Genomic DNA, 24,397 nt, shown 5'->3' with positions numbered 1-24,397 from the left:
ACCTTCATGGCAGAATCACCAGGTATTATTTTAGTAAAATCTGCTGTTTGAAATGACATCAACATGATAAATCTTACAAGAGAATTAATTTATTGCATGTACATATACTTTAAGGCCCATTGCACACAGGACATTTTTTATTTTTTTTTTTTTTTTTTTTTTTACAAGCCACCAGAGAAATAGTATAACACCACTTCCTATACAGGGAACTGGCACAATATGCAGTGCCACTTTAATGCAGTTTGCAGTTAATGTTAACCTTTAAATGATAATTCTACCCCAAATTCAAATCTAGATTTTTAGTAGATGCTGAAGGATAAAACCAACCAAGTGTTTCATACATCTTGCAATACTTAAAAAATTAAGTGAGAACTCCAACACTCCAAGGTAGGAACAGAGGCAGTAACAATGGCAAGGAGATACTGTAACCTGAGCCTTAAACCATTTAAGAAGCCAAGGGGGATAACTTCAATCAATAACAAAACGTATTATTCCTAGGTTGACAGACCCTTAAATTAAAAAAAACAGTATTATATGTATCAATTTATTCCAGGATCAAAATTAAAGTGATTGTAAAGGCTCCAATATTCCAATATAGATGGGGGGGGGGGGGGGGAGCTGCAGCTGCTGGAACATGTTACATGTTCCGCCCTAAATACCGAACATGTTCTAAAAGGGTGAACTTTTCTTTTAATGAAGGTAATGCATTAGGGTGAAAAAACGTTCTAAATTTAGAAATACTTTAAAACATAGTCTTATATCACATGGAATCATGATATGTAGGCAGCCATTACATAGTTTGAACCAAGTTTACACTAGGAACTAGTTACACTAAGCCCACAGTCATACCAGTGCGACTTGTCATGCAATTTGATAGTTTCAGATTGTCACACCCTATTGACCGCAATGGAAGCAGACGCCATCATATTTTTACTTCATTGGAGTTCAGGTGCGACTTGCATAGACATCTGTGCATGAAGTCGCACAGATGTCTTCCAAGTTGCACCTGAAGTCGCACTGACATGTGGCTTAGAAATTGTGCAATTTCAAGAGAAGTCGCACAATTTCAAAGCTGCATTTGGTGTGACTGAAGTATTAAGGGTTGAAGTTCTACATCTGTGGTAGCTGTGAACAGACAGCCTACTGGTTTAGCCAACAGTCTAGAAGTCCCTAGTGACATCACCACAGAATAAGGTAATATACCTGATGAATGGTTAAGCCACAAATTCATAGATGGTGTTTTAGCCTATAAAAATGACCATTTACTACGTACTGGTGACAGGCACATCCATCTTTTTACTGCAGTACAATGAGGCATGAATACATCACATCAATACTGATAAGCTTTTGCAACAGTGAAACAGATAATAGGTAAAAGTTCCATACCTGCTGCTGTAGGTTGTGGGCATTTTCTTGTACTGAAGCCATCTCTGTTTCGTACTTGTGATTGGCTTGCTGAAGCTTAAGCATCTCTTGAATTGCTAGTTGGTGCTGATCTTTTAATGATGTCAAGTCAGTTTTCACAATTTCAAGCATGTTCCTAAATTATGAGACAAACAGGAAAAGAATAACAACCTAAATCTGCTACAAGAGACACAATGTCAGGCAATGGAGCTTTTAAAAGCCCAATCGACATATAAACCCAACCATACACTGTTAGGTCCCTTTCACACATAACGATCCATTGACGGATGAAAAACGGATATCAATGCATTTCTATGGAAAACCGAATGATCATCCGTTTTCATCCGCTTCTGTCAATATCTGTTTTTTGAACGGATGAAAGCCCTATTTTTCTTCCATTAAAAAAACAGATCAGATGAAAAACGGATCTAAACTGGCAAACGGACCGTTTTTCATCCATTTTTGCATTGATAGTGGATGTAAGAAAAACGGACGAAAAACAGACGAATACTTCATCTATTTTGACGTGACTGAACTGATGAAATTAACCTTGGACTTAACAGATTCCTCCATCCATGTTAATAGCATGAATGGACAAACACCCCCTACGGAGCTATTAGTTACATAGTTAGTGAGGCTGAAAAAAGACACCAGTCCATCGAGTTCAATCTATGATGAGTGTGTGTGTATAAGTGTTTTTATCAATAGTACATTGTATACCCCTGTATGGCGTGGTTGTTAAGGTGCTTTTTAACTAGTGATGCTCCCTGCTGATACTATTGCTTGTGGAAGAGAATTCCCCATTCCTACCGCTTTGACAGTAAAGAACCCTTTATGCAGTTTAAGGTTTAACCGCTTCTCTTCTAAGTTTAGTGAATGGTCGCGTGTCCTTTTTAAATTCCCTTTCACTCTAAGACAGTGACTGTCAGAACACCCGAAAAGCCGCTGCATCTGACTGGATGCAGTTACTGTTCAGCTAACAATTTTCTGCCAAACTTCTTAGATTTTTTAATCGAAGGAATTACTTACATAGTGATGTACCAGCTGAAAATCGAAAAGTGAATGCCCCTGACATCAACCTGATATTTGTACCTTGTTTGGAGTGCTTCAGGCATGTTTCCATACATAGGTTAGTTAAATGTTTTCCCCATCTAAAAGCTGTTAATTTACTTTGCTTACATTTATTACTAAAATTCTGTTCATTTTGTAGCAAGCAAACAGAGGAGGTGTTTATAAAGAAATGCTATTCACTGACAATGCTCTGCATCTCCCACAACACTTGCATGTGCATCCCAACATACACACTAACTCTTGTTTTATTTATTTTTATTCCTGAATGGCAATGGCTGTAAACATATGGAGAAGATTTCCTAATAATTCCATCACACACCCGCCATACATAATAGACCTTCCCATGCTAAGCCCGCAAACAGGTCATGAATATATATTGTCTATACATGCAATTTTGAGTTGAACATAAGGACTAATGTTTTTTAAAACAGGAACTTGCCAGAAGGAAATACAGATTAGTTTATGTACACAATAAATCATTTTTGCAATCTGTTCCTTAAAAGAAGACTTGTCATTGCTAGTACGCCTTTTCTGCAACAGATTGCATTCGTTTGATATCAAACTACACCAATTCTCAAAACAAATCAATAAATTTCATTACAATCCAAAAAATTCTGAATATTCTGATCATATAATGGTTGCAAACATTACCCAAATTTACTGCCAAAAACATGTAAACATAACTTTTCACATTGTTTTACGAGGACAAACAGAATGTGCATTTGACCCACAGAAACCTTTTTAAAAAACACAAGGTGTGTATTAAAGGAGAATTAAACAAGAAGAACAACTAAATGCTTGCCGGCACTTACCATATAATTTTATCAAACAAAATCACATATTACAAACGTTTTAATTATGGCATCTTAGATGCAAGAATTGAGGTTATTTCTTTTTTATACCTATCTTGAAATTTACCATATCAATTGGATTTTACCCATCGGTTTATAGATTTCAAGAGCATCTTGTGTGCATAAAGCAGCTCTGGACGAATAAAGTACCCATAAAAATACTTGGATTATATAAGGCTATCTGAGGCAAATAGAGTTTACTTAATCCTGTTAAACATGAGCTCAAAGTAAAGGCTTACTTGATCTAAAATTTCTAAAATGTAATACTATGAAATATATTAAGTTAAAACATATTGACAGCCTTTATTTACCTATTTTCCTTTTTTAATCATTGTTTAAATAACTGTAAACAACTATATTAATTATAATATATAAATTAATATATATTATATATATATATATATATATATATATATATATATATATATATATATATATATATATACATATACATATAGATAGATAGATAGATAGATAGATAGATAGATAGATAGATAGATAGATAGATAGATAGATAGATAGATAGATAGATAGATAGATAGATAGATAGATAGATAGATAGATAGATAGATAGATAGATAGATAGATAGAAATACACATGTATATAAATATACACACACACACATATATATATTTATTTATTTTTCAGAGAATGTCCAGTGAAAAGGGACACAGTTTTGCAGCAAGATTATATATAATCTCTGTACACACTGCATACAAGCACAGTAAATTGAAGTTGTCACATGCACAATATGCATGAAAAAATCAATCTTTCAACTTGAGATCCGGTCAAAAGTTTTACCTTAAGTAGTAATATGATTAGGCAGAAATATCATATTTTCATAATGCCTCAGTTCAGAGTTTAAAAGTTTAAATTATTTTGCAAAAGAACCTTGCAAATATAACTATGAAAAGCAAATCAATAAAATGTCTATTCCTATCTATTCACTGGGGACCTCAGCTGCACAGCCGCACAAAAATCGATGCAACAAATTATTACGATTTCCAGCCGCCCACTGGAAGCTTTGGACAAGTATTTTACATGGAGCAGGTCTGAGCTGATTTTGAAATAAATATATACACATAGAAAAATTAAAAGCAATTCTGTGATATCAGAATTTAAATCATCATCAAATTTTCAACTGTCATACACAGAAAAAAAATGTATTCACTAATAGAAAAAAAAAAAAATAAGTTCACCCTATAAACTTTAATTATTCTAAAAAAAAAAAAAAAAAAAAGTTTTCTTATGATACTATTATTTTTTTTTATATAGTTTTGCAAAAAAATGCTTTAAATTAAACACTCTATATATTATAAACTAGCATAAATAGCAAAAAAAATAAATTAATAATGAAAATATTTAATAACGGTCCCAGAACACCAACTTTTTAAGCATAGTGCTTTTTTAGAACTGTTAATATTTTATAACAGTGTTATCATTATACAACTAAGGAATGCACTTACATTTTGTATGCCAATCACGCTACCTACTGTGTAAACATATTTTGCATACTTGAATAATTTACACTCAGTATTATAAATAATGCCCTTCAATTACAATAATAATACAGGTTAAAAAAAAAACTAAGTTTGTACTGTTCAGTATTACATTTTTTTCTTTAAAAAAAAAAATGTAAAAAAAAAAAAAGCAAAAAAGGAACCAACAACCAACTGTTGATTCTTTTTGCTTAATAATATTAACAATTCATATTAATAAACATGTTTATAGGCCTACTTAGGGCTTTGGCTCCTGTGAATGGGGTATCACTTTTCACACAGTAGGAGGTCAGCTTCAAAACTTTGCAGATAGTTTAAGGAGCAGTGGCAGAGATTATTTTAAGTGCTTTGTAAAATGCATGACCTAAGTTTCATTCACTAGACCCAAACTGTGTGCTCCACAACAACCCCCAGCACATATTATGACTACACAAGTCGTCACTCCAAACTTTCAATTCAATTAAGAAAATCTAATATCCATGCGCTGCTCAGTCAGATAACCTTCAACTGAGTTTGGGAAGATTTGGTAAGGCAATCTGAAACTTTTGCTACACTTACGTCTCGGTATCAGATTATTTTTCAACCTCAATATGAAAAGCTTAGAAAAGGGGGATAGCCTGGTACACAAATTATTCAATTAAAGGGGCGGACACAGTCAGATTGGGAAACCTGACAAATAACTACACTACACCAAAATAAAGGCACAACAACTTATTAATATAACCATAATGAGGCCCAATTATGTAAAATACACAAAACTGTTGTAGATGTACACTCTGGATGTAAAAAGACAACCTGATATATAATAAGGACATTGTGATAGATCATTATTTTGGAGGATTTAGTAAACAGGTCATTAAAGACCTTTAGACATTCAACTCTGGCACATGTCTGACTTTAAAGCACAGCAATAAGAGGTAAATAATGCATCTTTTTGTTTTTTGAAGACGCATATAGAGTGAACAGGGGCCTCTATCATGAATGCTGAGCTCTTATCAAAGATCCAGTTTAAAATTATGGCTATTTTGATCTGTCTTCCTTCAGTGAAGTAACAGGAAAGAAATGCAATCAGAGCATTCAGCATAATTTGGTACCATCTTGCTTCAAGTCAGCTGCTTTAACAAAGAAGAAGAGACAACAAGAGCCATATGTAACCTTTGTACTCTTCAGTGTTGGAAAATTAAGACTTTTGCCCCCACTGCGGTGCCATAGAAGACTTCTAAAAGGAATGCCGACACCTTGTTTCCTGGAACACGCTAAGAGAAACATGATCCTTTAATGCTCTGCTTAGGAATCGAATATTTACACATGCAACTGCATGAATATGAATATAGAGTAACATGCAATTCTGCAGGGGAAACTGAAATAAGATAAACTTAGTTTAATGTGTGATGCACAAGCATGCTCAGAGCAGCTAGGCTGATAGAATATATAGCGATCTAGCCTGCTTTAAAATATATGTCAGTGGTCACTCACTTGTATTCACTATTTTCTTCCTCCGAAGCTGTGAGTCGTTCTTTAAGGATCTTCAGGTCTGTCTGGTATTTTCTGCTGTTCTGTTCTTGGCGAACGGTCTCAGCTATTTGCTCGCTTAGCTGCTCTTGAGTTGCTTTCAAGCTGGATTCCAGTAGAAGAAGTTTTTCTTCTTGACTGGCAAGTTCTTGTGCTAAAGGATAGCAAGAAAAAAAAAAAAAACATAGCAAAGAATAGTAAAGAAAATGCATAGTTTTACTTTAAGCTTTCTTTCTGTTATTATCTTATTCTAATTCCTAAAATGAATCCTTTTGACAAGTTTAATGTTCATATCTTAATAATCAAAAAGTCTGTATTTCCATAGGTCAGACCATGCTTTAACTCTTACTCTGCCAACATTAACTTATAAACCCCATGTACTTCTTACACAAATAAACTTAAATTTACAATTGCTACTAACTTTACAAACAGTGCCGTGAATCCGTTTTAAACTTAATAGCAAACATATACGACAGTTAAAACATAGCACTTCATGGCTTGCACTGTTAGTCAATTTATTTAGACCTATTGCTATGGTTGTTTCAAAGCATTGCTAGTGATTTCAAGGTCAACCAATAGATGGCGCTCAGTAACCAGCCCAAGAATAAATAGAGCAGACACTAGCAGGTCTTTTTTTCTGCAAAAAAGCCATTTTAAGACAAAGACATTTCCCTTTGTTCTTTGTTGACCGCCGTCCAAAATGATATGTGGAGACAATTTGAATAAAAAGCTTGCTGCCTATCAAATACAAATATTGCCTGTTTCTTCAGCACAGCCTTTATTAAAAAATAAATATACAGTATAACTTTTTACATCGTCCATAGGAAATAAAATAAGAATGTATATATCTATCTATGAATATTGCATGTGCATGCTATTACTATGTACATATATACACAATACATACACAAATACACATCTATCTCGGAAAGCGGTGGAATATATAAATTAGCACTATATTAATACAAAATAAAAATATACAAATCTATGTGTCTGTGTGTTTGTGTGTCTATCTATCCATTGATCACATACATTTGGTATGATTTTCTATATTCAATTTTAATATTTGATCAAAATATATTGACTTCATATTGCTGTCATTATGCTGCAAATGTTTGCTAATCGCAGTTGTTTAAAATTTGCATACTTTAAAGAATGTCTAAGCCATCAACATGCAGTAGGAATGAACTAAACACTTTGATATTGATCCGAAAGGCCCTACTTTATTTTTTTTTCTCTGAACTTGCCCGAAGGCGTGAGACAAGCATCTTAACTCAGTGAATTATCATCATCTGTCTTGCAAAGGTGGATATCATATAGCTGGATATCTGAAACATCTGCCGCTGAACAGAAGCACACTTTATGTATCTTAAAGATTAATCATGTGGCATCATTGATCACATTTTAAAAGGTTAGATATGATATCAATGGAAGAGAGCTGCAACAGAATCAATGTCAATGGTGGAAAACTTTTCTCACGTCCTTATAGATTCCTTGCTAATTACATATGCGAAAAATGCTATTTAGTCACCCCTTAAAGAAATCACAAAATAGAAAATCCGAAAACTACTACAACTAAAAAGCAACACAGCTGAAAATATGTCTATTTCAGAAAGCTTACAGTGTCACCATAAGATACTTTCTTTATATACATATTTAAAACTGCATAGGTGTATACAAGGATGGTGGCAAATATAACAAAAGGGGGGTATTTCCACACCAATTTATATAGTCATTTGGACAATTATATGCTGGCTGTCACAACTAATTAATCGGCTCAATTTGTTTCATTTCTGATTCGTTAAATTAGTTTATTTGCACAATTAACAAACAATAATAGTGATGTGTAATGTATTTGAGCACAAAATGCCATTTTTATTTTATTTCTTAATCATGGGGCAACACTATTGCACCTAAACATGCTATTTTCATGGGTCCTTTTAACAAACAAAAATATGCAAAAAAAATTTGTTCCGTTTAACAAAAGACCAAAAAAAAAAAAAAAAAAAAGAATACAAATAAAAAGCACAAATTTAAAAAGGTAGAGTTGGGAAATTACAAGGAGAAATTACACTTTTTTTTTTTTTTTTTTATGAAAAATCAATACATTACCATAATCACACTACCCTCAGAATTTTCTTTATAAACTAGCATATGGTTTAAGTGGCAGTGTGTGCTGCAATGCACTCCGCAGCAGGTCCCACTTGGGAAAAGAAGGGTTAACTTCCAAGTACATCTGCATCTCTTTGAGCAAATGAGTGGAACGTTTAATAATTTCAACACGTGTTGAAATACGGACGCAATCTAATGAACAACTTCAAGTGAGACTCCTTTCAAAATCTAAGATAAACCCTCCAGGCTGTAAAACAAAATCTCACTAAGGGGGAAAGGGGAGCGGGGAGTGCTGCCATTACCCAATAAAGGAAATGTAATCACACAGTAAATCAGCTTTTTTCCCCTCACTCTAAAGCAATGGTTTTGGCTTTGCAAGTGTCAAGCCTTGAATGTTTTAGATGAGGCAACATTTTGTTCCCTTTACCAGGTGTGTATCAGCTTATGTAGAAAACATCAGTCCCTGGAAGGCAATCACTTTCCCTGAATTGCACAGCAGGAAATTGTAGTATTATATGTGTGTGTGTATATGTGTGTGCATATATATATATATATATATATATATATATATATATATATATACACACACATGTATACATACATATATACACATATAAATATATATATATATACACACACACACACACACACACATATATATTTATATATATATATACACACACAAATATATATATACATACATACATACGCACACACACACACACACACACACACACACACACACACACACACACACACACAAGGGTACTACATGCATCAGTTATATGTGCGCTTGTGTATATAAACAGTCAGAGACAGACAGACTTCCATACACACACATTTATGATTTTCATGTTTACGGTATGTTTGCACACAAACCTACTCACACATATCTATAATAATAAAAATTTGAGTTAAGAAGACCGAAAAAAAGGACCTCAAAATATTTGAATTACACAACATTTTAAATAAAAGGTAAGATACAAATGTAAAAAAAAAAAAAAGAAATGTATGACACAAGGTAGCATGGCTCAATGCTACAAGCAACTATATATAGGCTACAAGAAAAGGGGCCACCGATGCCCTTTAAGAAACAAGACATCCTTAAATGATGCTGCAATTGAATTTATTCGAAAGTCCAGCAGCTTCGGAAATCACACTCTAGCTGTATGATAAAGCATAAACACCAGGGCATTTTCATTTTATTTTTGCACTATGCAACCATTCAAATGCCATTGTTTTTTTTAAAATGCTAAATAAATTTAAAGAAATGCAGTATCCATATTGAAACAAAATGAGTGGACTGCAAAAATGTACAGTTAAAATTAGAAGCATGTGATTTGCTTATTTATGTGAACATAACAATATTTTAAAAATTAATTTTTAAAAATGTAAAAAAAAAAAAATTAAAAACGTAATTACCAGAAATCATTATTAGTAATAAAATTAAGAGTAATATAAAAGATAATTCCATTTTCCAAAAAAATGCAAAACTTTAATTTACTTATAAATTTAAACATGAACACAATTAGTGTTAGAATGCCTGCATTTATTTATAAAGTGGAAAATGTAGTTTTAAGTAAAGAAATCACACTGAAAAAAAAAAAAATAAATAAAACAAGGGAGCTAAAGAGCACCTGTTCATGAAAAAAAAGAAGTGAGGTGCTGAAAAAGAAGGGTTAAATTGGTTTACGTTTACCCATGCCCTGGATTTGAGCTCTAGTTGATCCCAGGCCAGAGGCACTAGCAGCTGCATGCTTTATTTACAATCCCTTTGGCAGACTTACAACTGCCCCGAGCTATAACATAGTGTACCTAATGTTCAAACTGGCAGGTAATCTCATGTCAAACATACTTCTTTGATTTAAAGTGATCAATAGATTGTTGTAAAGAGGTAATTTCTCTGATGTTTCCACCTTGCTTTTCCTTACAGGTGAATCACACAAAGGCACACTCATATGATGTGCGAACAATAAATAGGAAAGGTTATAATATGCTTTGTAAAACAACGGCAAACAGAAAAGTATAAAAAAAAAAAAAACAAACCTGAAAAAGCCATATATACACACAGGCTTCCGGTGAACGGCGATCTTGGATCAATACCCTGTGTAATACAATTATCTGCAATGATCTGGTTGTATTGAAAAAGAATTTGCAGTAGACCTCTAGGGGTTTTATCTAGAATCAAGTATCTGGCTAGGCTGTGAATAGGGAAGTGGAAAATGAAGGTGCTGACATTGTCTGTCTATAACATTCACAATGACTTCATTAATATTTGACTACAGGACTCCAACCCTTTTTGCCCTGTATGTTTTTTTTTTGTGTTCAGCATAAAAAAAGGTTTCCTGTGCCATTTATATATGTTTACTGAACACCTGACCAAATACACTTTATTCTCTATTGCTTCGAGTGCTAAAAAACATGGATTCATTCAGTTTGGCAATACAAACTGCAACAGTTATGTGCCTACTGAAGCAACAAAATACAAGAAATTAAACCTCAGTTTATAGTAGCCTGATGCATTAAAATCAAATTTCTGACAGGCTACTATGCGTTTTGGGATGTACTAGCTCCCTAAAAGGCATGCATGTGCTATATTTAGTAATATTAGAAATATATCACAAAGTCAGGGCAGTGTGTGTTAAAGTAGGCTATACAGGGTGCAAATTTCTTTCCTGCAACCACGGGTTGCCGTGCTGAGAAGGCAGTGATTATCACTAGCAGCTATAGCAGTCACTAGCGATAATCGCAAGAGAATCCGGCAGGATGGCTGCACCCAGGCTGATTGATCAACCAACCTGGTACATTCAGCCTGCCCGTTAATGGTTCAAATCTGTGCCTGGTTCAAACTGTGTATGGCCAGCCTTACACTATTGTAAAGATATTATTGATGGGTTGCTATTGGTTACAGGGCATCACTTCTCTTTGTACTTAAGACCTCAACCATGATATAAAAAACAAAGAAAAGAAAGATGCTGCTACCAGAATTAAACACATCAGAGACATTATTATCAGAGATTCAATAGAGGTCATTTGAGTGGATGCTTTAGGCAGCACTGACATCTAATTGCTTGTTACATGTGTGAAGGCCATACTATGATGTGTGCCTAAGTTGAAAAGGTGTTTAACTATTATTGTTGCAATTATTTCATTTTATATTTTACAGTATATGTTTGAAAATGGTTTCAGTATAAAAAAAAAGCAGTACACAGATGAGCCACATGGAACAGGTAGATTTGCAGCTTGCAGATATTGGTAGAAGAAAAATGAGAAAATAATCAGGCTAATCTGCAATCTGCCTCTTCTTTTATGTTTCTAATGAAAAAAAGAACACCCCACTCATCCAATGAAACTGGCCTTGTACACTGGGCATCTGGTGTTGTATGGGTGAGTAAAAGGTTTAAGAGTGTCATCCTTCTATGATAGTATTAGACAAAATGTCATTCAGCAAGCATGTGTGTCTTCACCAGAGAGGGTTTAAAAACAATTCAGGGTCTTCTTTTTCCCCTATGCATTATACTGGAGTTTCAATTGATTTTAGAAAAACTGTAATAAAGAATGTTACAATGTTTACAATCACTGGATGAAAAAAGAAGCTAATGAGAAGGAAATGGGTTGGCAGAACCTCAAGGAACTCTTTACCCACTTCTGCAATGAATCTCAAAGGGATTCATTCACTCAGAGGTTTGAAACTCCATTAGTAAATATGGGACACCTTTGGAGGCATTTAACATTTTCTATAAGTGTATACATTTTTTGGTTTATCTACTCCCAAACAAACAGTAAAATCACCAAAGTAAAAAGTTGAAACATTGCTGTCCCATCTCTCAGTGAGTTGCCAAGTTGGATTTTAGGCCTCATGTACACTGCTACTTGTAAACGGACGTTTAGGAGCAGTTGGGCGTTTTTTTCAGAAGCCCCTGAACCCACCTCTATGTTATCTTAGCTGTCCATGTACACTGAGTCGTTTACAGTCAGTTACAGGCAGTTGAGTTCAGTGCCGTTTTTTGGAAAGCAATTATTTGCGTTCAGGATGTTCAGAACGTGTGTTTACCGGCGTTTCAAACGCAAAACGTGACCGAACGCGATCACCCGCGTTTAGCGCTTGTGTTTTTACTGTTTAAAGGGGAATGATTTTTTGTCCTCTAAAAACGGATCTGAGCACAAACGCCCGCTAAATGCCGCTAAATGCGGCTGCAAACGCGACACAACGGACGTTTTAAACGTCCTTTACATAGCTGCTAAATTCCAGCGTTCAAAGGACTTTTTAAAACGTCCCGAGTACATGTAGCCTTAAAGTCAACCAGGACCATGGCTGCTATCACAACCTGACCTATTTAATAGGATAAATGTCTAAATGGCCTAAACTTCATTAATAAAAAGCAACCAAAGAGATTTAATCTTTCAATATGAATTCAATAAAGTGAAATGTGGTTAGTTCAGGTAGCCCAATCACATTGTTCTAAAACCATTAGAAAATTATAGAATTTGGCAAAGAACTAGAATTGGGGGCTGTTTTACGGTCAATTCACCTTTGGACTTAATACAAAAAATGAAAGATGCATGAATCACTTCATAAATTATATACAGTATTTTTACTTTACTTTATAAGCATGTGGTGTAAAAATCCCATATCACCAAGCAGCAAAATCTGCAAAAATGGATGAGCCAAGGAGGACAGAGCAAAATGAAGAATTGTGAAAATATGAAAAGGAAGGCAGTTTAATATAAAGGAGATAATTAAGGAAGCAAAGAAAATGCATTACAATCAGACAATGTTTTAAAGTATATGAGTGGCCCCACACTTTGGGAGACACTGCACTAGTATCATTCTTTATAGCTTGCACATATTGTAGTGAAGAGGGAAGAAATATATTCACACACACAGACAGCAGAGAAGGGATTGCAGTCATGTGACAAGCACACAGACAGGCTGACAGTAAAGTGTGTGCCAGGATCTCATTCTGGGATTTCATTTCACAGCAGATCCAATCGAGGAGGAAAGCTATGACAGGCAGTGAAAGTCATTTACCTTGAATTAACACTGCTCAGGACTACAGAGAAACGTGCAATCTGATGGCAGATAAAAACACTCTTGGCACACCCATCTCACACAGCACTCTATGCCATCTCTGGCTTTTGTTTTGATTGCTCTTTTGTTTTCCTCCCATTTAAAGGGTTTAAATTAAATAAAGCTTTTAAAGCAGCTTTCGTCTCATATCTTTCATACTAGAACATGTGTATTGTTGATATATTTTGGTTGATCTGAGAAGACCAATGATGAAAAATGTAATTCTGTAGACATGTGTAAACATTAAAAAGTGTCATTGTAAGCCGGCATGTTACTGACATGTCCCATGGTGAAGAATGAAAGTAGAAAGGTTTCTTTTACTTAAATAAGGGACCTAAAAGAAACAGCTGAGTGTTTTATTCATACTTAAACACTGTTTGTAACAATCTGTAGAAGTTCACTTAGGTTACCTATTTTATATTTTAATAGCACATTATAGAATATACATTAACCACTTCAGCCCCGGAAGGTTTTACCCCCTTCCTGACCAGGCCCTATTTTGCAATTCGGCACTGCGTTACTTTAACGGACAATTGCGCAGTCGCGCGACGCTGTACTTAAACGAGTTCACCGGAGAGCCAGACATGACCGTTCCAAGTAAAATCTTCTAGATTGTAAGCTCTAAAGAGCAGGGCCTTCTAATTCCTCCTGTATTGTATTGTAACTGTATTGTCTTCCCTCATATTGTAAATCGCTGCACAAACTGTTGGCGCTATATAAATCCTGTATAATAATAATAATAAATAACGTGCTCGAGCAGCGAACTGGTAATGTACCATAGACTGTTACTATACCTGTTCTAGAGCTTTCCCTTCTTCCGAAATACGTCACCAGCATCTGCTAAAGTGAGTGTTCTTAACCCAAAAGATTTCCTTTTGACTGTTCTCACTTCTCAAATAATCATCATTGTATTATATGCAAGATAAGCATATACTAGATATTCAGAGGTACTGACCCTCCAACCCTTAAACAGCTGTATGCAGAGTACTTTCCTTCCTTAACCACTTCAGCCCCGGAAGATTTTACCCCCTTCCTGACCAGGCCCTATTTTGCAATTTGGCACTGCGCTACTTTAACGGACAATTGCACAAGACAATTGTACTTAAACTAAACTTATGTTTTTTTCCTCACAAATAGAGCTTTCTTTTGGTGGTATTTGATCACCTGTGCAATTTTTATTTTTTGCGCTATAAACAAAAAAAAGAGCGACAATTTTGAAAAAAAAAAATATATATATATATATATATATATATATATATATTTCACATTCTGCTATAGGACATTCCCCAAACAAAAATTAGAAATCAACATTTTTTTAACATTTTAGGCCAATTTGTTTTCTGCGACATATTTTGGTAAAAAAAAAACAAAAAACGTACAAGCATATTTTGATTGGTTTGCGCAAAAGTTATCGTGTCTACTAACTACGGGAAAGATTGAAGTAATTTTTATTGTTTTTTTTTTTTTTACTAGTAATGGCGGCGGTCTGCGATTTTTTGCAGGACTGCGACATTGCGGTGGACAGATCGGACCCCTAACTGACATTTTTGACACTTTTGGGGGTATCAGTGACATTACTACAGTAATCAGTGCTAAAACTATGCACTGTTACTGTAATAATGCCATTGGCAGGGAAGGGGTTAACCCTGTGGGTGATCAAGGGGTTAAATGTGAGCCTAGGGGAGTGATTCTAATTATATGGGGGTGTGGCTTCTGAAATGACCATAGAGACATGTGATCCTATATAGAGGCTTTATGATCATTCCAGGGAGAAGGACGGTCAGCTGTGTTTACAACAGCCGACTGTCCTCTCTCAGCAGGGAACGATCGCGGCTGTCAGGCGGCAATCGGAGCTGCCTTCCCGCTGTAATGGGGCTTCCCCACTGATGAGCGGGGGCGGGAGCGTGCTGCCGGCGGTGCACGCTCACCCCCTAGACTCCCAAGAGTGAGTGCTGTACATGTCGGTGATTAGCCTGGGAGCAGCTGCCTGCCGCAGTACATCTGCGGCGGGCGGTCGTAAACTGGTTAAATACATGTTCACCCCTGCCCCTATAATGTTCCTGACACACACACACCAATTCCAATCCCTCATAATTTTAATATATGATACTGGGAATTGGTGCACCTGGTGGAAACCCATGCAAACATAGAAAGAACATATAAACACCCTGAAAATAGTGTCTGTGGTATAAAACTGACACCAGTACTGCAATACCACCATGCTAACCACAAAAGGCTAAACTACACGAGTGATTTTAATCTCATAGAGACTATCACTTTAAGGATGATATGTGCCTGCTGTACCATGTACTTGTATGAAAAAGTATCCTGTTCTCTTAGTAACGATTTCTTTGTGTGAAAGCCCTGGGGGTAGATTTAATAAAACTGGCGCACTCTGATTCTGGTGTAGCTCTGTATGGTAGTCAACAAGCTTCTAACTTCAGCTTGTTCAATTAAACTTTGGCAACAAAACCTGGAGGCTGCAATTACACCAGATTTTAGTAAATCCCCCCCCCCTCCCCTGGTGTTCCTGCCAGTTCCTCTGCTTTTCTATCAAGTGCTCTGACCACCCTAAGCAGAAGAACACAGCATGTTCAATTCTCCAGCTGTAAAAAGGCATTTATACAGTTTCTATAGCTATATACAAATGTTATGCCTTTTATTTCTGCTTTAAACTTAATGAGTTATTTTACAAGGGGAGAGTTTACATATAATTTTGAATTGAAATTTGAAAAGGCAAAGTGACAGAATTTCCTGGGAGCCAGGTTAGAAAATCCTGTGTAAGCTCTGTGTCAGATGGTTGGAGTATACACAGGGATGACAGCTTTTCCTCCTCCTCAGAAGTCAGCGTTTGGAGCTGGCTATTGGCTGCTCAGGCCCAAGCTCCGCATCATGGGAGGAGGTGACATGCTTTCCCACACTCTGAAGAGCAGGGCTTTTCATGAGGGCATGGACAGACCAACAGAGTGGCGAGGGTGGGGTGGTGTGGTGAAGGTGAGGGTAAGTGGGTCAAAGGGGTGAGGCTTCAAGAAACACCTCTTTAAGCTAATAAGCAATTTAACCCTTTGCAAACATCTGCTTTTTATTCAAAACACCATAACCAATGTGCTACAAATGAGGTGAAGGCCAACAAATTGCTGGTAACATATAATAAACAGTCACCTATGTAGATCATCTGTAAACTAAAGTGCTACAATTTTAAAGACAAATTGGCATTAAGGAAAAAACCTGTGTAAGAAGCCTCAGAGAAGCTCCCATCTCCTGACTCATGACTTGACAGGATGGTGTACCTGATACTATTTAGATTTAGTGTGAGTGGATTTACTGCCCTGGAACTAATTCCCTCAATGAGTACAGTGACGGCTGTTTCCACTAGAGGCATCTAAACTAGATATTTTGCTTTGTGACACATTCTATCAGCTGTGAGGGAGGTTCTCAAAACATATTTTTCTCAGCCAGCATGCAGACCCATTGGATGATGTATGTCAGGCCGGCTCTCCATGAAGATGTGTAAGGAACTTCCTTATCACTGCTTAACAAGAAGAGATCAAAACCATTAGTAACATTCTTAGCCTTTTAGGGTCAGTTCACACCAGAACATGCAGAAAAGGTTTGTTCTGTGTACGCTTCCTTCATTGCATTCAAAACATGCTGCCTTTGCAATCTGCTGCAGGGGACAATACATTGGTAATGGCACCCCAAACACAGCTTGCAAATGCAATGCTTTTGCAAACACCAGATCGCAAGGTACAGCAGTACCGTGCGATTTAGTGTGGCGTGTTTTTCACATCACTGCATCACAGCAAATTTCTTGGAAAGTTTTTCGACAACATATTTGTGAAGTTTCTCATTTGTTCAGGCCATGGTATATCAAGTAGTAGTTAGTCACAATCACCTGGACTTGTTCTGTAATGTTGAAGATGTTTCGACAAGTAGCTTAAACTGAGAAAGCTACCTGAATGAGTGGCAACAAATGTCAACGTTAACAGCTTCTGGACTGCCCCACATGATTAAATGCAGCGGGCAGCCTCTCAGCACAAAATCATGTACCTGTACGTGATTTTGCTTTTCCTGGTCTGGGACGTGCACCCGCGCTGCCGCTGACCAGCTTCAGATGTAATTAGGCACAGTGGGAGCCAATCAGCTGATGTTCGCTGGGACCCGCCGATTGTTCCCAAGGCAGAAAGAGCGGAGGTCTGTCTAAGTAAACAAGGCAGATCGCCATTCTGTGATAGGAGAAGACAGATCTTGTGTTTCTGCTAAGCAGGAACACGGATCTCTGTCTTCTTACAGTACAAGCACCCCCCGGGGACACATTTAACCCTTTGATTGCCGCTGATGTTAACCCCTTCCCTGCCAGTGTCAATAAAAAGGGAGATGTGTTGGGCGCTTGTGCCGACCAGTGGGACCCGTACTGGGATGTGGATAGGGTGGAGAGAAGTGCATAGATCCGATGTTGATTCCGAGGGCAGCGCAGTAGGCAGGCAAAAGCCAGAATCCCGCTGACACACATAAAAATCGAAGAGGACAGGCGCCACTCAGTAACAAGCAAAGTTTATTGCCGCCGGACCAGCAGCCGGGAGATGACGCCACTGAATGAAATCCAATGGGGGAGCAGGACCAAACCACAGACGGCGGTGAACCGCTCGTCATCAGTAGCCGATGAGCAGTTCACCGCCGTCTGTGGTTTGGTCCTGCTCCCCCATTGGAATTCATTCAGTGGCGTCATCTCCCGGCTGCTGGTCCGGTGGGTCCGGCTGTCAGGAAGAAGCGCCATGCCATACAGGGGTAGAGAAGCCATCAGGAGAAGACCGAACCTAATCTCTATGTAAGTGTGCTATGTCCTTTGTGCAATAAACTTTGCTTGTTACTGAGTGGCGCCTGTCCTCTTCTGTTTTTATGTCTGCCAGTGTCAATAGTACAGCTACAATGCATATTTTTTAGCACTGATCCCAGTATTGGTGTCACTGGTCCCCAAACATGTGTCAAAAGTGTCACTGTGTCCAATTGGTCACCGCAATGTTGCAATTCCGCTATAAGTCACTGATCGCCACCATTACTGGTAAAAAAAAATAATAAATATCCCATAGTTTGTAGATGCTAAAACTATTGCGTAAACCAATTTAATATATGCTTATTGGGTTTTATTTTTACCAAAAATATGGAGCAGAATACATATTGGCCTAAACTGAAGAAGAAATTTGATTTTTTACATTTTTTTTATTGGATGTGTAATGTAAAAAAATACTGTTTTTTTTTTCAAAATTCTCGGTCTTTTTCTGTTTATAGAACAAAAATAAAATCTGCGGAGGTGGTCAAATATCACCAAAAGAAAGCTCTAATTGTGGAGAAATTGTTTTGTGTACAGTGTCACATCACTGTATGACTGTCAAGTAAAGTAATGCAGTGCCGTATCACAAAAAATGGCCTGGTCATGAAGGGGGGTAAACCTTCTGTGGCTGAAGTGGTTAAACAACAAGTTTAGTTGAATGTGACCAACTACTACTAGCCATTTACATAAATATTTCACATTAGCTTAGCTTGTTATCCTTAGTGATCATGCTCATCAATTAACTACACGACAGCAACAGCTTGAGGAAGCTCCGCAACAGGGGGAATTGAGGAAAAACTAGAACTTAACACAGTGGGTACTAAAACACAGCACACAAAGCACAATTCTTCCTCTAATCCTTTCTCAGTCTTACTTTAAAGTACAAACAAATTATTCATATTAATAGTCATTTATTATTAAATACAACCCAACAATGCTATGAAAAGACTCATGAGTATCACATCCACAATTTTGTTCTAAAACATCTAAAGTGAATACAGTACTGGGTGTTCTTTCTGTCACGGGACATCCTTTGAGGCACAATAAGGAACTGCCTTTCAGGATTTGTGTTTTCAGTTTTGGTCAAAATGCAAGATAAAAATACTTACAATATAAAAATGAGACTAAATACTGTATTTAGGATTATCACCTCAAGCAGGTCTCCACTACTTTTATTTCCTATATATAACCTAGTAGTCTAAATTATAAGTTCTTCACATTTTAATTGACATGTTAACGTGATTTTAAATCCTCAGCTTGTAAAACAAGTCATTCAATTTAAAAATAGAAATAAAAGGCAAAACATTTTTGTATAGATATAAAAAAAAAAACATTGCAAATACCTTTTCCCTTTTTTTCTAAGTGATCACATTCCATCTGTTCTCGACTATAAGAGCTGAAGGGAGGAGAAGCAGCAGCACACTGAGCTTCCCAGTGGCTGTGCAGCAGGAGCGTGTCAGGACACGATCATTACAGGAGAGTAAACTAAGTTCCCAGCATAGCTAGAGAACTGACCATGGTGTGTTCTCCTGATTAGTGGGGTTAGTTTTATTAGGAAAACAAGGGGGCTGGCAGGAACACCAGGGATTTCACATAAAGGAAGCAAGACAAAGAGAATAGGATACCTTCTCATGCAAGTAATAATAGCTGGGGTTTTTTTCACCTTCCCCTGGATCAACTGCGGGTATAGGATTGTGTATATATGGGATTGTATAGTAGGGTTTTCATTACTGTTTTCTTTTTTGTTTGTTTTTTATTGGTTGAGCCAGATGGATGTGTGTCTTTTTTTAACCTGACTAACTATGTAACTATGTAAGTACATGGTACAGCAGGTACATATCAGGAATATGAATTGTTGGGGTACCAAACACTTTTAATAATATTTTTTTTATCCTACATGGATTTTGATAACCCTAACACATGCATCCTGTCATTGAATATCTACAATCAACAATATCAAACATCTTTTGCAAACCAATTCTAGGCTCAGGAACACATTTCAAGACACAAAACTAAAATTTATTTCTGTCTCTGTGTGAAGTCTAAGAAGGTGACTGTGCCATACCGTATTCATGTTAAAAAGTATTATTTTTATATTAAGAGATGATTGGTTCTTTCTACAAAACAACCACTAATGCCTCATGTTTCCCCCTCTCCCTCCATTATTCAAACTGTAGGTTTATGCAGGTAGGGCCCCTTCTGTGGCTCCCCATTTTACCCCCAATTTCCTTTCATTCTTATGTTGGTACATGTCTAGTTAAATCCTTTCTGAATATTAGGGCAAAAAGGGTGAATATTTCTACAGCTCCTTTATTACCTAGCATCTAAGTGACCTGTCCCAAATACAGCCTCATTTTCATAATTTTAGCACCGATTGGAGTAGTAAGGGAATTATTATGAATGCTTACAACTGTTAACCTTCCTAGCGGTATTCCCGAGCGTGGCTCGGGGTCAAATTTCAGAGCCAAAAGCGGTAACCCCGAGCCACACTCGGGGTACCGCTAGGAAGATCGCTGGATCCTGAAAGCGGGGTTACTTACATTGTCACCGGCGGATCTTTCTCCCGATCCTCTCCGTGCCCCCGGCTTCCGTCTCCTGCGACGTGAAGTTCGCAGGGGAGTGGAACCGGCGGCAAATTCAAAATGTAAAACACATCAAACACACTGATACAATGCAAAATAAAACAAATCACATTAGTTTGCCCCCCAGTGCCCTTTCCTGCAGTTTTACTGTACTTTTTATGTGTATATATATATATATATATATATATATATATATATATATACACATACATACATACACTGTATATATATACGTATATATATATATATATATATATATGTATACATACTTACATACTTTAACTTATTTATAGTTTTTTATTATATTATAATTTATGATTTTGTGTTTCAAACTTTATCATACCCGAGATGTTATAAAGAAGAGCGCACAGTAATAAAAAATAACATGTAAATAGGTGGTTTGGGCTGCTTATTCTTACGAATTACATGCAAAATAATGGTACCGCTTTCAGCACCTAAAATCCGAAAGAATCATACCGCCAGGGAGGTTAACACAAGCACATATTTACTGTGCAAGTGGATGCCATTCATACCATTTTCTATGGAGAAAAATCAGCCTATCACTAGACAGATACTATATCCACAGCAGGTAGGAAAAAATACTGCATCTGGTCCTGCCAGAGTAGAAATATGATTCTATATATCAGACATCATATCACTCGTCCTTATTGGGTAGACATCTATCTTGCTATCCTTATTTTCTAATGTGGTTTATTTTAAATGTACCAGTAACATCTGGAGCTGTAGAGGACTCAGGGCCTGATTGGTTGCTGTGAGCAATAAAGACACTTATTCCTTCAGATAATCATTTTTTTTTTTTTTTTTTAATTTTCATATTCAAGTGTTCTCCAGTCCAGCTGTTTATAGAATAAAGCCTTTATAATCCTCAGACTGCCACAAACATATAGAGCAGAATTTGCTGTTGAGCAACAGCCAGAGGACTGTATCTTGTTTATTCCCACTTCATGATAAAACAAAGGACGATCGCTCTCAGAGGAGCTTGCATTCTTTCCCCCTTTCAAAGCAGAAAACTATTATTTTGACTTTGCTCAATTGTTTCAGTCACTTCTGGCAAACAGGAAGATAATGATGATAAACACTTATGAATGCAGCAAAAGAAATGATAAATTCTATGAATCACCCTGTAATGGGATCTTGGTGTTTAACATTTGTCTAGTGATCTCACGCCTGAAACCACAAGTCACGGCATAAAATATATAGTCCCGAGTGGAAATGGCCTTTTCAAGTTAATAACCCGCTGGAATGAAACAAAGTTAGTCAATAAGTTGATTTTGAGTTTAAAAATACCTATTTTACGACATCCTAATTTAATATATTCAACACTTAATTTTATTTGCTTATGTAGGCGTTACCTGAAGATTTCAAAATTTATGAAAGAAAAAAAACACAGATTTTCTGTGCCAATATTTAACCACAGTTGTATTCTATTTTTTTTTTTTTTTAATAGCCATAAAAAGGCATTTTAGGTCATGTTGACTATTTAAATATTACCTGTCTCCCAAACACAACAAGACACAAACTCCAAATTTTAAAAGTCAAAGCGAACAACTAAACATGTGCTAAAAGGATTGTATGCTGTATTAGTATAGCCCCATTCAATATGGATTTTTTAAATGTCTGCACAAAGCTGAGAAGTGGAAATCACATTTATGGGTACAGTGCATGCTAACCCTGCTACCAAGAATTAAATGTCTTTAGGAAAATTTCCCAGCATGCACTACTGACTTAGGGAAACCTGAATGGTCACACTGTCCAATCAAATTGTAATGGCTGGCCTAAATCAAACCATAATATGTTCCTTGTATGACTGTTTTACAGTAAGAGGGGTAAAAATGTGGAATAGACTCCCTCCAGAGGTAGTTCTGGCTAGCTTACTAGATTGCTATAAAAAAGGCCTGGATTCTTTCCTAGGTGTACATAATATAAATGGGTACAAATATTTATAGGTAAAGTTAAACCAGGGAATATTCAATTGCCTCTCGGGGAATCAGGAGGGAATTTTTTTCCCCTGCTGTAGCAAATTGGATCATGCTTTGCTGGGGTTTTTTTTGCCTTCCTCTGGATCAACTGCGGGTATAGGATTGTGTACATGGGATTGTATGGTTGGGTTTTCTTTACTGTTTTTTGTTTTGTATTGGTAGAGCCAGATAGACTTGTGTCTTTTTTCAACCTGACTAACTATGTAACTATGTAAATATTATAATATAAAATGTGTAATATTTTTACTTGACAGTGTGATATAAAATGTTTTTAATTCAGTTGTACTAAATAATGCAATTAAAAACAAAAGAAAAAAAGAAGTAAGATGTCACAACGGATGAATGGACAATACAATTTGATTAGGATTGTAACGATAAGTCATCTTTATAACTGAATTCTAGTTGCCAGCTGTATATCTGTGGAAACATTCTGCAATAAAAATAAAAATTCTTTCTGTCTGCATTATCAGTATAGGCCATACCGCAGGCTGTGCCCTCACACCACTGGCTATCACTGTACCTTTCGGCTATGTTACCTGTTTCTCTGTAGAGCTTATGCACTTCTTGTAGCTCTGTGCTGAGGTCCTTCATCTCAGCTCTGAGTACATCGTTTTCTTTCTCCTTTTGATTCATTTTTTTCTGTGCGTCCTGGATTCTTTCTTCCAATTGCTTGACCACGCTGTCAAGGTGCTCTGCCTCAGACGCTTTTTCTTTGATACCTTCTTTTGCCTGCAGGAGATCGCCTTCAGATTTCCGCAGAAGGTCATCTCTTTTGCTTATTGCCTGTAAAGATGAAAAGCACACAAAAAAATGTATCTGGCACTACAGACAATAGATGGTAGATCCACATTTATCTTTAGACAACACGAATATCAACAGAAATAATAATAATAAAAACACATGCATAGCAAAAGAGAAACAAAAAACAAAACAAAAACAATGCAAACCACAATAATGATGTGCAAAGTATAGTATCATGCGTGTTTTCATGTGGCAGACCTAAAGTCAAAAGTAACCAATATTTCAAGAAGGTCATCAAAGTTTTTAATAATGGTAGATATTCTGGTAACAAATTATCTAATATATACCTTTAATAAACTCTTACTTTGGTACCTATAAGCCAGAGTATTTTCCAATCTCCAGAACAAGCCCTATATACCAAAGGTTCAGTAGAGGTGAGGGAATGACAGTCCATGCAAGTGGTGCATGGATAGTCACATTATCATGATATTCACAAGTTGGCAGTAGGTGCCCACAGCTGCGAACGGGTATTTTCTCTAGCTCAGCTTCTCATTTACTTTTAGGTTAGGGAGTTATGCCCATCATAATAACACATGGAAGAGTAGAGAAACACAACCACTAACATTTTGTTTATACCTCTGTCATGTAATCAAACACTTCGCTTAACAGAGTTTTTTCTCTAAAACATTCTGAAAGGATATGTTTCGAGGGAAAATAGGACT

At 36.5% G+C, this 24,397-nt stretch overlaps 1 protein-coding gene across 1 annotated transcript in view; it reads right to left on the bottom strand.

Moving 5' to 3' along the window:
• LOC309555379 (uncharacterized protein) overlaps positions 1-24,397 on the bottom strand; it is a 654,339-nt gene that overhangs the window by 447,873 nt on the left and 182,069 nt on the right. Inside the window, exons 12-14 of the mRNA XM_082257367.1 lie at positions 23,471-23,717; positions 6,303-6,492; positions 1,387-1,540 (exon numbers count right to left, since the gene is read on the bottom strand). Of these exons, the coding sequence (XP_082113493.1) occupies positions 1,387-1,540; positions 6,303-6,492; positions 23,471-23,717 (591 nt within the window). The remainder of the gene's footprint in view (positions 1-1,386; positions 1,541-6,302; positions 6,493-23,470; positions 23,718-24,397) is intronic.

Source organism: Pelophylax lessonae (genome assembly GCF_965119305.1).
Source record: "Pelophylax lessonae genome assembly, chromosome: 5".
Lineage (NCBI taxonomy): Eukaryota > Metazoa > Chordata > Amphibia > Anura > Ranidae > Pelophylax > Pelophylax lessonae.
Note: the sequence above shows the minus strand (reverse complement) of the source record. Positions and strands in the feature narration are given on the sequence as shown.